This window comes from Protopterus annectens, chromosome 12.part0, assembly GCF_019279795.1.
Source record: "Protopterus annectens isolate FY-2018-M chromosome 12.part0, PAN1.0, whole genome shotgun sequence".
NCBI lineage: Eukaryota > Metazoa > Chordata > Ceratodontiformes > Protopteridae > Protopterus > Protopterus annectens.
Window position 1 is genome coordinate 1,354,004,610 of NC_056746.1, and position 15,647 is coordinate 1,354,020,256.

At 41.4% G+C, this 15,647-nt stretch overlaps 1 protein-coding gene across 7 annotated transcripts in view; it reads right to left on the minus strand.

The window, feature by feature from the left end:
* SLCO4A1 (solute carrier organic anion transporter family member 4A1) overlaps positions 1–15,647 on the minus strand; it is a 921,682-nt gene that overhangs the window by 86,465 nt on the left and 819,570 nt on the right. For all 7 annotated transcript variants that reach the window (XM_044090405.1, XM_044090404.1, XR_006367160.1 and 4 more), the window contains one exon: positions 15,008–15,072. In XM_044090405.1, coding sequence (XP_043946340.1) covers positions 15,008–15,072 — 65 coding nt within the window. The remainder of the gene's footprint in view (positions 1–15,007; positions 15,073–15,647) is intronic.

Sequence of the window (15,647 nt, forward strand, 5' to 3'; positions counted from 1 at the left end):
CACTGACACTATCTCCTTACATAAGAATATAATGGCTGCACATAATCTAAAATATTTGATTTGTTCCTCATTCCTGTGACACTTTGCAGTTGTGCTGTAACAATATTCCTTACTGCTATTAGTCAGGATCTTGGCAACAAACCTCCAAATCTTTTGTTAAATAAATATAGACTTTGTTGTGTCTTTCGGCTTATCCCGGTTAGGGGTCGCCACAGTGGAACTCCGGTCCGCTAATGTTTGGTAGTGGATTTTTATGTACCGAGTTACCAGCCCTGATGCACAACCTTCAACAAAGGTACGGCCATTCACGCATGATTCCACACAGAAGACATTCTAGCTGAGAATCAAACGCGACAACGTCTTGCTGTGAGGCGACAACGCTACCGCAGCACCACTACCGCGGGTGTTAAATAAATATAGACTGCATAGCACGTTTCTAGTTCTTTGCAATGCAACTAATATTTGCATTTTCCATTTATTTCCAGTATCAAACATATTCTCATATTTGAGGACTCCAAGAACTCACAGTTTTGGCTCCGATTTATATAATGTAAATCAAATAAAAATAAGGCAACACAAAACTACACTGCTGTACTTTCTTTAATGTAAAATATTCTTGGTATGTAAACTATCAGCGTCAATACACACTTTCAATGAAACATCGCTAAAGAGATCACTCATGGTACCCATCAAAAAAGATAAGTTGGTCTTCTTCGTCAGAGTATATAGCACAGAGTAAGTATAAGCGATGCATCCAGAGCAGAGCACACATCTAAATAATATAAAGTACTCTTTCTTTATGAACATAAAGTTACCTCTCCTGTTATTGTTATCATGTCTATAAGGATTTTGTGTTGAAGTACCACTTCTAAACCAATACTGAAGGAGTTTTCCGATTTTAAAGTTCTTCCATAGGTGTATTTACTTCAGAAAATCAATGATTTATCTAATAATACAAATAAGCCTATATATTTTAGTCTCACTCCTCCCTTAAATTTTATAAAATGAAGCAATCTTACTCCTTCTTCAAGAAACTGGGACTCACTATTTTAACAAAGCTATTAAATTGCACATTAGTAATAGCAGAATTCAGTAAGCTGAAAATTCCTTATCAATTGCAGATAGATAATGTTTGGACCTGAGACACTTAAGATATTGGAAAACTGAAATAGGTATCTCTGTTAAAAAAAATAGAAAAAAACATCATTATTATGCTGATTGGGCTGAAACTTGTTAAATAGCTGTGGGTGGCCCTACTCTACTCACATATTTAGTTCTGGAACCTTGTTTGGGGTGGGTTCTGTCCTAGCCGTGAGCTATCTCTGGAGAGATATCCTAAACAGGAGTAATCAATGCTCCTAAGCCCCTGGTTATATGCTATATGGTTGAGAAGTTGTGCCAATTAACAAGAGGATAATCTCAATGCAAATATAACTTACAGAAGGTAAAACTTTGTTGGTTGTTTGTGCGTATGCACCTTACAGTTATTTGGAATCCTCAGTCTTCTTAAAGTCCATGTGAGAAGTCTTTGCCAAGGTACCATCTACTCTGTTAGTGCTTCTAGGAGATTTCATCACTCATTTGTGAAACAATGGAGATACTCCAACAGGTGTGGCTAAGAGATGCACTTTGTTTGATCCTATATTTCATAAAGTTTCAATTTACTGAATCTTCACCAGAAGGATGAAAATGGCAACGTGTCCCCTCATTGAAAGAAAAAAAAAGCTTTATTTTATTCTGGATGAAGAGAAGGATGAAAGGGGAACCTGATTAATTGTTATTGCACTTCTGCCCAAGTCATGGGCTGTCTAAAATGAATATCATACATGAACGCAAGCAGCTCACAACTGTACTGTATATCAGGGATACTTAGGCCAAAGGTCAGTAATTGACTTTGTAGTCATATTATGGCACAGAAGTCTGTACGTTTTGTACACATGGGTCAAAAGAGGTGCTGTGCTGCCAATTGATCACCATATGGTTCTGAGTAGGATCAGATATTTAAGTTGGTGGCTAGACATGTCCAGGAAATCAAAGCATTTAGTAAGAGTATCCTTGGAACACCAATGCTTCTTTTCGGGATGAGTTCAACTCCAGAACAGTTCATTGCCTACACTTCTAAATGCTGAAGATACAGAGTCTGAATGGACCTTTTTCAAGATCTCAGTAGCTGAAGGAGCAGCTAGAAGGTGGTTGGTGCTTGCCAGGATAGTAATTATAGAATGCACTAGTAGGTAATAGCAAGAAGAGATCCTGTAATAGTGAAAGAAAAAGCCCTCCAAGCAGTTTTAGCAGGGAGGTCTTCAGATCTGAATGATGGATACAGACAAGTCAGGAAGACATCACCTGTGATACTGGCAGTTGCCTGTGAAAAGGTCCATGTCTAAGATAAATTTGGTGAGACATGGCTTACGACTTTTGGAAAACCTTCAACTAACTTTGGGTGGGGGGGGGGGGGTTGGACATCACTATGCTGTTAGTCGGTTCTCATTTAGGCTGGAAAAATAATGTGTTCAAATGGCCACACTGACAATAGCGGGAAGAATACTTTGAGTAACTTCTTATCTTAGATGATCTGTCCTGCTTTGGTGTAGTGATGCCCAAAGCAACTGGTAGGACTGGCTCCATTTCTGTAGATAAAGTCTCTCTAGAAATGAAAATACTTCCACTGAGACACCTGGAAGTGTATGAGACTCAGTCTGAAGTGCTGAAGCTGCTGTATATTGTGAAGATGTCCATTTTAATGTGCCCATTTAATGTTTCATGCAAGATATGGAGTGGCAGTACCCCTGGATTGGCAAACTGGGGTGATGGTTCCAATTTTCAACAAGGGTGACAGCAGGTCATGTTTCAAGTCAAGAGGGAATACCCTCCTCATCCTCACTTGGAAGTTTATACCATTATGGTGGGAAAGAGACTTAATGTGATAGCTGAACCTCTGACTACAGAAGATAAGTGAGGGCTCCATCTCAACTGTGGAACAGTGGATCAACTTTTTGTTCTTACATGCATATTGGGGGGACATGTAGTCATTATTACTGTCTTGGTGTGTTTTGTGAATCTGTATAAGGCATGCGACTGTATACCTTGGAATATTTTTTTGGGAGGCACCAAAAAGCATACAGGGTGCCAGGACCCTTGCAGTGCATTGTTATATCCATAAATCAGTAGAAAGTACAGTTGTGTACACTTACCATAAATGTAGATGTTTGAGTGTATTCACTGTTGCAGTCATCACATTTGGGTTATCTGCCTGCAGGTAGCCCTCAGCCGGCCTGAATACTAGAGTCTTCGGATTTCTGCATTGGATGCTGTCGCTTCTTCCTTGACATCAGGTCATCAGGAGTATAAAACATGCAGCCGATGCTATTACATCAGTTTTTCTTGCCCCAGATGTCAGGTACCCCCATCAAAAAGCAAATACACAAGAAAAAATAGACATACCAACCATAAGGAGAGGCAGAGCCAAGAGAAGTCAGGGGGCTGAAGGGAGGGTAACCAGGACTGCAACAGTGAATACACTCGAACATCTACATTTATGGTAAGTGTACACAATTGTACTATGTTCTTCGTGTTTCACTGTTGCAGTCATCACATTTGGGTAGATTCCCAAAGCTAAGGAAGGGAGGAGGAAGTTAGAGAGCATTAGGGCCAGCTATTAAACCCTGCAAGACTGCAGTAGCAAATCCAGCTCTGGATTTAGAAAAGATAGGCAAGTGGTAATGCTTGGTGAAGGTATGTACAGAGCTCCAGGTAGCAGCTTCTAGGATGTCCCTGGAAGGGACTCCTCTGAGAAATGCCACAGAGGTAGATGCAGCCCTGGTGGAATGTGACATTATCCCCTGTGGGGTAGGTTTTCTGTGGTGCTTGTAGCAGAAATGAATGCAATGGGCATTTAGAAATGGTTTGCTTTAAAATGGCCTTCCCCTCTGCCTCTGTAGCAAAGCTAACTAGCAGCTGCTCAGATTTTCTGGTAGGCTTAGTCCTGTCCAAATACAGTCTAAGTTGTCTGTGCACATCCAGCGAGTGCAGTGTTTGTTCCCCTTTGTTTTGTGGATTAGGGAAAAAAGTAGGCAAATGAATGGACTGATTAAAGACACCACCTTGAGCATAAAGGAAGGGTTAGTCCTGAGGGAAACCCTGTCCACATGGAAGATAATGAAGGGTTCCACTGTCATGAGGCCTGTAATTCAAACACTCTTCTTGCTGAAATGATGGCTAGAAGGAAGGCTGTTTTCCAAGAAAGGAATTTCAACTGTAGCCGCTGGTTCAAAGGGGGGAAGAGTGAGCTTTTCCAAATTCAAAGTTAAGGTCTGAGGCTGGAATGGGAGCTCTCCTAGGGGGTCTTAAATTTTTGGCCCCTCTAAGGAATTGCTTTAGCAAGGGGTGAGAGAAAAGGGGTGGCTCTGTATTATAATGTGCTGAAAAGGCAGAGGAATGAACTTTAATTGATGAGAAGAATAGGCTCCTGTGGAGCATTTCTGTTAAATACTGTAGAATCTGAGGCAAGCTGGGCACTGTTGTGCCCATACCCTGAGCCAGGCTCCAGGAACAGTATCTTTTCCACTTTTCAGCATAGGATTTTCTAGTACTAGGCCTCCTTGCCTCCAGAATGACATCCAGTACCTGCTTACTGAGGGATGCTAAGGGAGAGCTCAAGGAATTAGCTAGGCAAAGTTCAGGGTTTGAAGCTGAGGGTGCAGAATCTGGCCCACCTGCTGGGACAGCAGAGAAGGGGTCTGAGGCAGGTGCCATGGTTGTAGCAGCACCATACTGTGCAAGAGGGGGTACCAGTGCTGTCGTGGCCAGTCTGGCGTAATCAGCATTGTTCTTGGCTTGTTCTGTTTGATCTTTAATAGAACCTTCAAGAGGAGAGGCAGAGGGGGAAAGGTATAAACTGAGAGGCTTTCCCGGGTAAAGGACAGGGCATCCACTTTCCAAGCTTGGGTGTGGGGAGTTCTTGTGCAGAATTTGTTCAATTGGTAGTTCTGAGGGGAGGCAAACAGGTCTATCTCTGGAGTCCCCCATTTGTTCCTCAAGAGGTTGAATATTTTGGCTTCTAGTTTCCATTCCTGTGGGTCCATGAGATTTCTGCTTAAGTCATCTGCCAGTGAATTTAGTTTGCCTGGCAGGAATTGAGCTTGCAGGTACACTTGGTAGTGCAAGGCTGTGTTCCACAGAGCCATGGCTAGTCTGCAGAGAGGGTACGAGTGGGTTCCCCCCTGCTTGTTTATGTACCACAAACTGCGGTGTTGTCTGTCTTTACCAATAGTTGTACTGGAAGAATACGGTCTTTGAAGGTTATCAGAGCATTCTGTACAGCTAACATTTCTTTTTGATTGATATGCAGATGCATCTGTCTTGGGTTCCATTTACTGCCCTGCCATGTGACCCCCCCCCCCCCATGCATAGTCTGATACATCTGTTGTTAGGGTTGGGGTGGCAGGGGGTAGAGTGAAAGGGAGTCCCTTGTTGTGGTAGCAGGCCTCTGCCCACCAAAGGAACTCTGTCTTGATACAAGGAATGATAGAAATCATTGTTTTCAGGTCCTGAGAATGTTGACACCAGAGGCTTTTTAGATATCACTGGAGTTTCCTCATATGCAGTCTTGCATATGGAATTAGTAAAATGCAAGAGGCCATGAACCCCAGGGCTTGCAGTATTTTCCTTGCAGATAGCTGGGTCTTTGTGGCCAGTAGTTTGAAGTAGGTTGTCAAGTAAACTTGTTTCCCTGGAGTGAGGAATGCCATCTGGGAAGTTGTGTTCAAGCTTGCTCCCAGGAATACAATATGTTGGCAGGGTACTAGGTGAGATTTCTTTTCACTGATGGTGTTCCTCAGTAAGGTTAGAAGTTTATTTATGAATGCCAGTTGTTGTAATAGCAGGTCCTGGCTTTCTGCTTGAATCAGACAATCGTCCAAATATGGGTAAATCTGAATATTTCCCTGCCTGCAAAATGCAATGGCTGGAGCTAGGCACTTTGTGAATACCCTGGGTGCAGTAGATAAGCCAAAGATAAGTGCAGAGAACTGATAGTGCATGGAGCCTGCCCTGAAGTGTAGGTATTTCCTGCAAGATTCCCATATTGGGATGTGCAGGTAAGCTTCCTTTAAGTCTAGGGTTGCCAGCCAGGCATCCTTGGCTAACATAGGAAGAAGCTGTTGAAGAGTTAGCATTTTGAATTTTTGGAACTACCAGAAAGGTGTTGAGAACAGAGAGGTCCAGGATAGGACGCCAGGAGTTGTCTTTTCTGGGTACCAGAAAAAGTCTTGAATAAAAGCCTTGTCCCCTTTGTTTTACTGGGACAGGCTGAATAGCCCTGATATTGAGGAGAGAAAGAACCTGCTATTGGGCCTCCACCCATTGATTTGGGGGTAGGTCTGGCCAACCATTTGGTGTTGGTAGGGTGTGGAAGTGCAATCTGTATCCTTGGGAAACTATGTTCAAAACCCATTTGTCCTGGGTAATGAGTTCCCAGTTTTCTGCATGCAGGGCGAGCTTTCCTCCTAAGGGAGCAGGTAGATGAGCAGGGTTTGGAAGGGTTAAGGTTAAGTCATTGTGCAATTCTTCCATAGGGGGGTGGCTTACTACTACCAGCTTTGGAAATGGGAGCCCCCCACTGCTTAGTTTTGTGCAAAGCCTGAGACTGTAGCCTAGGTGGTCTGCTGTTCCTGGGTTTGGACTGAAAAGGCCTAGAAGGGACTGGAAAGGACCAGTACTTAGAAGGCCAATGCCTTGAATCTGGGAGGCTGTACTTGTAGGAAATTGTTAACAGTTTGCATAGATTTCACTTTTTCCTCCATCCTTTTGAGAACTTCTTCTGTTTTGTTGCCAAAAAGGTGGTCTTGGTTTAAGGGAGCATCCAGTAATTTAGCTTTTACATGATCTGGCAAGATTTGTTCCTTAAGCCAAGCATGCCTTCTAAGTACAGACCCAGTGACAGTAGCACTGCAAGATGCTTCTAAAGTGTCAAAACCACATTGCAAAGTATGCTTACCAACTTGTTCTGCAGAATGCATTAATTCTTGTAATTCTTTGTGTTCAGTACAGTCAGGAATCAACATCATTTTCTGTTTAAGTAGCCCCATAACATGCTGCTGTTACTTTAACATGTGAAGCTGGCAATTTAAAGCCCTGATGGCCAAAGTAGCAGAAGTGTATACCTTCTTATCCCAGCTGTCTAAGCAGTGGCGGCTGGTGACTTCAAATCACAGGGGGGCTGCAGGAGACGCTGAATGGGCGGGGTCAAAGGGAAGGGGTGTGGTCAACCATAAAGGGGAGGAGCTATGCACAAAACCACAAAAAAAATAACTTTAATTAAATACGCTGCCCTGGGTGGCAAACCATCATTATGAAAGTCCAATCAAGACAAAAATAAGTGTAGAAGAATAAAAATATTTCAATGCATTGGCTGCATGACAGCTTACTTAATATCTAGATGGAAACAAAAGGTTGTGAGGCATGAAAAAATAAATTACTTTTTAAATACATTACTGGAATGCCAGTCAAAATCAAGTATAAGAAAACCAGAAGCACTCAACTCAAACTACTTCTCCTTGCACTGCAGTTCTAATTATAATATATTCAGCTTTATTAAAGTACCAAGCAACATGCTGAAAGTAGAAATCTATGTGATGCCCCCACTTGTAAAAATGTTTCTTATCCAAACAAGTCCTGCTGCGTGACAACGCTTCATGGGGAAAACATGATAAAAGTAAAAAATGAAAAGCAAACAAGAAACAAGCTCAAGATACATTGCTTAAAGGATTACTGTACAGGTTATGGACCACACGATTGGCATTCTGTTTAGTTTACGGGTAAAGCCTGTAGAGATGACTGGAAGTCTCCAACAAGTGTAATGAGCTTTTTAAAATAATGGAATCCTGTCCTTTAATACCCAAGGCTTATACATTATCTAGTCAAGTATTCTCTGCATGGCAACAACAGAAAGGCTTTCAATGTTGGCAATTCTTTAACAGTATGCTTATTAAAGCTTACTTGCATCTTACGATGTCAGACAAGCTTACCTTATGGTCATTAAAGCATTGCTACTTAAACACAGAGCAACAGGCACTTTGAGTAATAAGCATAAATCAACAGTACAAAAATATGACAGAAACCAGACCATTCTGCAAAATCAAGGACAGATGAAAAGCCACTGTAGTACTTATGGAGTGTGTCCTCCCCATCCAAGGTAGATACAACTACTCCTTGCCTTGCTTGGACACATCCAGAGTCACTACATGGGGGAGTGGGGTGCAACAAGCATGTCACAATTTGAAATCTCTCTGGCTGACTGTGATGGCCCTGACACATTTGTCATACCTCTCAACTTCAAGAGCAAGAAATCTGGACAAAGCCATACACAGAAGTGGGACAAAGGCACAACAAGAAGGACAATTTTAAATATTGCTCTAATAAACTTAGAAAGATAATAGAATAGGTCTTGCATTAGTATGAATTTTCTGAAGGGTATAAAATCTGAAACTCAAATGTCTGTCATTTTCTAACTTCAGTCTTTAGTGATTTGTCACTAATTTGCCAAAAACACAATTTTATGAAAAATGGACCAAAAATGTGATGCAAAAATATAAAATAGACACACAATACAGCTTCTACCTGTCAAAGAAGGGACACTTTAATATTAGTACTGCTACCTTGAGCAGCTGACAAAATAAAAGAATCTACATGCATTTCAAGTAATCTATAACTTTGATTATTACAGTTATTTCTTAATTGTAAACCCTCCATGTTTTCTTCCAAAATTGCTATTTTATGGAGGGATTATTAGGGGAAGAGCAACATTTTGAGCCAAAAATTGGGGACAGTTGAGAGGTTGGCTATGCCTAATTCTATAAAGCAATTTATTTGCATGTACCTCTCAACCTGTTAATGCAGTAAATCTGAACAAGGCCAAATATATTGGGGCACATATAAACAGTACTAAAATTGCTCTTGTATAAATTGAGACAGTTGATAGAACGGCTCTTACTTTAACATGCATTTTTATGAAGGTTATGAAGTCTGAAACTTATTATTTAGTGACTTCTGGCAAATCATTTAGGAATTAAAACTACAAATTTTATGAACAACAAACCAAAAATAAGAAGCAAAAATCTATTCATTCTTTGAAAATCTGGACAGTTGGGAGGTATAGTTCAGCTGGGCCTGTCTGAGTTTGCTGCCCTTCCCCTGACAAAATAATGGTTGAACTGGAGCCTCTGCAGCCATTCCAATTAACCATTACTTGGCTATTTCACTCCATTTACCATAAACACTAATGTGCATACTGCTTTACTTCAATGATTGGACTTCATTTGAAAGTTTTATTTTGTATTTTACAGCACAAACATTAAGTAATCTGTTAAACAAAGCAATGCAGTCTCACAATGAAAACTTAGCATTAAAACTTCTCTGCCCTTGAAACTCACATTCATTGAAACAGCATTGAAACCCACATTCAAAGAAAATACATTTTGCCAGTGGCAGATAAAGATTAATTTTGGGCTGTTTTCGAATCATAGGCCCCTTGCATATGAAACATACATGTGCTCTTTGATACACCTTCCTCATTGTACTAAAAATTATATTCCTTGTACAATACAGTACACTTGTTAGAGGGTGTTTTAAATTTGTTTTGAACATTTTTCCAGTAAGCAATGAAACAAAACATATGCACCCATAATGTCAAAACTGCCCAGTTGAGAACATTTATCATAAAAAAAGTCTACTCAGACTTCCACAGTCCACCATTATTAGTAAATATACACAATTCTACAGTCCACCATTATTAGTAAATATGCGCAATTCCACAGTCCACCATTATTAGTAAATATGCACAATTCTACAGTCCACCATTATCAATAAATATGCACAATTCTACAGTGCACCTTTATCAGTAAATATGCACAATTCTACAGTCCATATTCAGTGAATTCAGTTCTTGCCATAGCTGTCAACCTTAGCACAAAAACCTGGACGAAGCCAATAATGGGGGAATACAGTCCCAAAAATAGGGACAAATTTAAAATATTCATCTTATAAACTTAGAAAATTGCTAGAAAAAAAGGTCGTGCTACTATGTATTCTGAAGAACATGAAGTTTGAAATTCAAATGCCGGTCAATTCTACTGCGGACAGAACAAAAACAATTTTCAGCAGAGACGAGGGATTTATACTGCAGACACGTCTTTGTAAAATGGCAGGGCATCAGAGCAAATCCACACAAACACAGGCAGGAGATGCAGACTCCAAACAGAAGCCACCCCAACCAAGAATCAAACCAGAAAACCTATAGCTGTGAGGCAACAATACTACCACCGCACCATCAATTATACAAGGAATTAAACATTCAGAAACCTGAAGTCTGAAATTCAAATGCCTGTCAATTTTACTGCGGACAGAACAAAACCAATTTTCAGCAGGGATTAAAACTGCAGACACGTCTTTGTAAAATGGCAGGGCACCAGAGCAAATCCACACAAACACATGGAGGAGATGCAGACTCCACACAGAAGCCACCCCAACCAAGAATCAAACCAGAAAACCTATAGCTGTGAGGCAACAATACTACCACTGCACCATCAAATCTGCAAGGAATTAAACATTCAGAAACCTGAAGTCTGAAATTCAAATGCCTGTCAATTTTACTGCGGACAGAACACAACAATTTTCAGCAGAGATGCAGGGATTAATACTGCAGACACGTCTTTGCAAAATGGCAGGGCACCAGAGCAAATCCACACAAATACAGGGAGGAGATGCAGACAGAAGCCACCCCAACCAAGAATCAAACCAGAAAACCTATAGTTGTGAGGTAACAATACTATCACTGCACCATCAATTATACAAGGAATTAAACATTCAGAAACCTGAAGTCTGAAATTCAAATGCCTGTCAATTTTACTGCGGACAGAACAAAAACAATTTTCAGCAGAGACGAGGGATTAAAACTGCAGACACATCTTTGTAAAATGGCAGGGCACCAGAGCAAATCCACACAAACACAGGCAGGAGATGCAGACTCCAAACAGAAGCCACCCCAACCAAGAATCAAACCAGAAAACCTATAGCTGTGAGGCAACAATACTACCACCGCACCATCAATTATGCAAGGAATTAAACATTCAGAAACCTGAAGTCTGAAATTCAAATGCCTGTCAATTTTACTGCGGACAGAACAAAACCAATTTTCAGCAGGGATTAAAACTGCAGACACGTCTTTGTAAAATGGCAGGGCACCAGAGCAAATCCACACAAACACATGGAGGAGATGCAGACTCCACACAGAAGCCACCCCAACCAAGAATCAAACCAGAAAACCTATAGCTGTGAGGCAACAATACTACCACTGCACCATCAAATACGCAAGGAATTAAACATTCAGAAACCCTTAAGTCTGAAATTCAAATGCCTATCAATTTTATTTAACATTTTTTAATCAGGACAGTCTGACTTGGAACAAATAAACAAATTTTCAGCAGAGGCCCAGGAAGAAATAATGCAGACATGTCTTTGTAACATGGGAGGGCACAAAAGCAAACCCACACAAACACAGGGAGAAGATACAGACCCCACAAAGAAGGAACCCCAGCCAAGAATCAAACCCAAGAACCTGCAGCTGTGAGGCAACAATGCTACTACTACACCATCAAATATCAAGCATTGCAACATTTACAAACCACAGATATTATGAGGAACAGATCAGATCGAATATGAGGTAAAAATCTGAAATTTTTTTACAAATGGTGGTGGGTAGGGAACTCAAGTCTTTAACACCTGCATACAGGGTACAGGGTTCAAGCCTGAGGCATTCCCTACCACACCACCATAAGCACCTGGGGCATTTTCACACACACACACACACACACACTCCAGTAAAGCACCATACACAAACTCCAGTAAAGCATGCTCCTTCCCGACGCCGACGAGATCCCTAAGGCTCTGTCCCGAGTCCCTGCTGCTCCTCTTGCAGTCCGGACGCGTCCCATAATCCTGGCGGGTTTTTATTTTTCATTTTTTTTTTCTTTCTTTTTTTATTTTTGAGGGGGCTGCAGTCCGGCAGCCCTATGCCACGAGCCGCCCCTGTGTCTAAGGCTCTAGAATCTCTATCAGAAGGGGTAGGATTTTTGGCAGCAGTAGCCTTAATGCCTTTTGGTCCTTGGGAAATGGTCTCTGGATCAGCAGAAGGAATATTGAAGAGGAACTTGTGAGTCAGGTACTCTGTAGTACCTGTCAGGTTTTCTGGAAGCTGGAGATAAAGTGTCTGGGTTAAGGCTAGATTCCAAGAAAGCATCATCTACAATGTCCAGAACAGGAGGGATAGCTAAAGGCCTGTGTTGAGGCAGGAGTAAGAATTCCCTAAGCTTCTTTTTGGAGTCAGAGTAATCCTGGCTTTCCCAGTGGAAATGCTCCCTAAGAGTGTGCACGGTTTCACCGAAAAAAAAAATCTTCTGGAGGGGAAGCAGAGGGAATGGAATCCTCTGCATCAGAATCCTCATAAGTAGATAATGGAAAATCCTGGTAATTAGAAGGAGCAGAAATATCAGATTCCTGATCAGGAGAATCAGAAAGAAACTCAGTTCTAGGTGTCAGAGAGGGAAGGCTGACTTCCCCTAATAAAGGTAATGAGGTCTTCAGCCATTGTAAGCATTTGTTTTTTAGGCAAATGGGCCTGTGGTTTGTTCGTCAGTTTTCTAGGCGTGGTGCGAGTTTTAGGCCTGGATGAAAATGATGACATCGGTTTAATATCAATGTCTGTAGACCTGAATACACCCTCAGAAGCTGGTGCCTGCACAGCAGCTCCGGACCCCATCCAAGGTAGAGACATCCGCAGGTTCCATAGTCGAAGCAGCATCTCGAGGCATAACGGACTCTGAATGGGTCTCAGTAGAGGCATGAAAATCAGAAGTAGCAGGTATCAGGGGCTGCAAAAGCACCTCACTGAGTACCGGTGAACTGGCGACTAGCTTAATAGAAGCATTGTGGGCAGTTTTGGACCTATGCGGTCTGTCTCTGTCTTTATCCTTATTTTTTTCAGAATATCGGTAGTTGGATGGCTAGACGAAGCCATTTTGGAGTACACAGAATGAGCATGAAAGTAATTAGGTGCAAAAATAGCCTGACGCTGAATAGTTTGGGTGTTGAACAAGACACGAAACCGACAACGAGGGAAGTCGTGGTCTGGGCCTAAGCAGGGGATGCAGTAAGAATGAAAATCTCTGTGAGGTATTTGCTTTCCGCAGGTAAGACAATTGTTAACTTTTACTGACATCGGTTAGAGCAAGAAAAAGGATCCCCAATGGGGTACTTAACTTTTTTGAAGACTTTGGCTCTGAAACTCAAAAACAAAAATTTCAGGAGTCGACCAACCGGCACTTGCAAACTGCTTCTGCTTCGGGCACCACATGACAAGAAAGACTGATTTAATGGCGTCGGCTGCATGTTTTATACCCCTGACGACCCGACATCAAGGAAGAAGCGACAGCATCTGATGCAGAAATCCAAAGACTCTGGTATTCATGCCAGCTGAGAGCTACCTGCAGGCAGATAACCCAGATGTGAAGACTGCAACAGTGAAACACGAAGAACATCAACAGTTATCAGTGCTTGCATTTTCAATGTTAAATATGTTTAAGTTTGGTGCAGGACGTCTCCAAGGGTGTTCCTTGTCTTCCTTCCTCATCATCATTTTTATTGACAAGATTTCAACATTCAGTCATCATTGGGAGAGTCTATGGCTTGGTATTCTTCAGCTTTGCACCTTTCCTGTATGAAGATAATGTCCTCTCGGTCAAAAGTGACTCTTTTTATCAGTGTATAGAGAAGCATGAAGCTTCTGACTGTGAATTCAACTGGATGAAGGTCTCCATCTCCAGATCGGAAGTTATAGTTGTTTCCTAAAAAAAAAAAAAAAAAAGTGGATTGTTTTCAGTAGCTGAGACAGATGCAGATATACCATGTGAAGGAGTTTAAGTATCTTGGAATCTTGGACATGAGTGAAGGCAGAAGGTTTGGTGAAATGATCAGCAGATCAATGTGGCAGTACTTCAGCCATCATACTACACAGTGGAGGTGAAGATAGATTTCAGTAATAGGATAAGTCTTACAACACTGGTCACTGTATGTCACCATTCTCTCCAATGGCCATGAACATTGGGTAGTGAATGACAAGATAAAACTGTAGATATAAGCAGTGGAAATGAAATCGATTCTTTGGTTGTGGGACACTGTCCTGAGATACAATGATGATCTTGGCTACATTTAAAGATCCTGGAGTACAGCCAACAAGCCTCTAGGTTGAGTTTGCTCAGTTGGGGTGGTTTGGTCATCCATGAAGATGCAGGCTTGGTGTCTTCCTTCTAGAGATCTATGAAGTGCAGTTCACTGGCTGGAGGTTGTGCAGTAAATTTAAAGCATCTCTGATTGCCGAGCTCTCTCTCCCCCTCCCTCTCTCTCTCTCTCTCTCTCTCTCTCTCTCTCTCTCCCTCCCTCTCTCTATCTCTCTCTCACTCATTCTCTGTCTCTTAGTTTACCTGTCAATACTTGTGGACCTACAGAATGAGCAAAGGGTTGTTATTTTGAATTGAGAAGTCTGGGTTCTACTGCTTAGCTAGCTACCATTGTGTAGTTTAGAAAATGGATAGGTAGATCGATGGATGGACAGATGACTGAATGAATTAATCTAACAGCCATTACAGAGAACAAGTAAGACATGATTCACACCTGATATTCTTAAGTCCTTTATATCAGTTTAGAAGTTACCATCTTGTCTAAAAGTATATGGTTAAATTCAGCTTAGCTCATTGTTATCAACTGAGAATACAGATTATCTTTATACTGGTTTATGAGTTACCTTCTTGTCTAATACTGTATGTTTAAATGCACTTTTAGAGGAGACTGTATTAAAAGTTTTGAAGGCTGCTGTCTGTGACACTCCAGGCAAAGGGGGACTGCAGTTAAATGCTACTTACACTCTATTTTGTGCAGCAGTAAGCGCATACTTTACCTAATGTTCGTACCACAATCCACTGAATTCCAAGTGCAAATGAGCGCTGGCAGTCAGGCACACATCTGGAAGAATAAAAATGAACAATTTATTGATAGACACTGAAATGGGACACTGAATGTTTTAGTACATGTTTAACTTATTAACTGCTACAATGGCAACAACAAAGGACACCTTATTTTGTTTGTGCACCTGCTCTCTACACCTGATGACTACTGGGTGCACTTTGTGCCAACAGCATTATCTTTGTTCTGCAGACACACTAACACTTCATTTATGATGTAATTATATACAATTATAAGCATTTTTGCTTTTAATAGGATTTTTTCTAAAGTTAGCAAAGAATTCCCTCACTGACTCCCATAACCCCAACAAGTGTCTTTTGAAAGCAAACTGTTTGCCCTCCTGTCTTCCTTTGAGATATAACTACACTTGATAATATATACAGGATCAGATCAGTCTTTGCACAGCAATGCTGCTATGTGCACTGTCACAGAGCCCAAGGTCTGTGCACAGCAATGCTGCTATGTGCACTGTTACAGAGCTACCAGGTCTGTGCACAGCAATGCTGCTGTGTGCACTGTTACAAAGCCCAATGTCTGTGCACAGCAATGTGGCTGTGTGCAGTGTTACAAAGCTG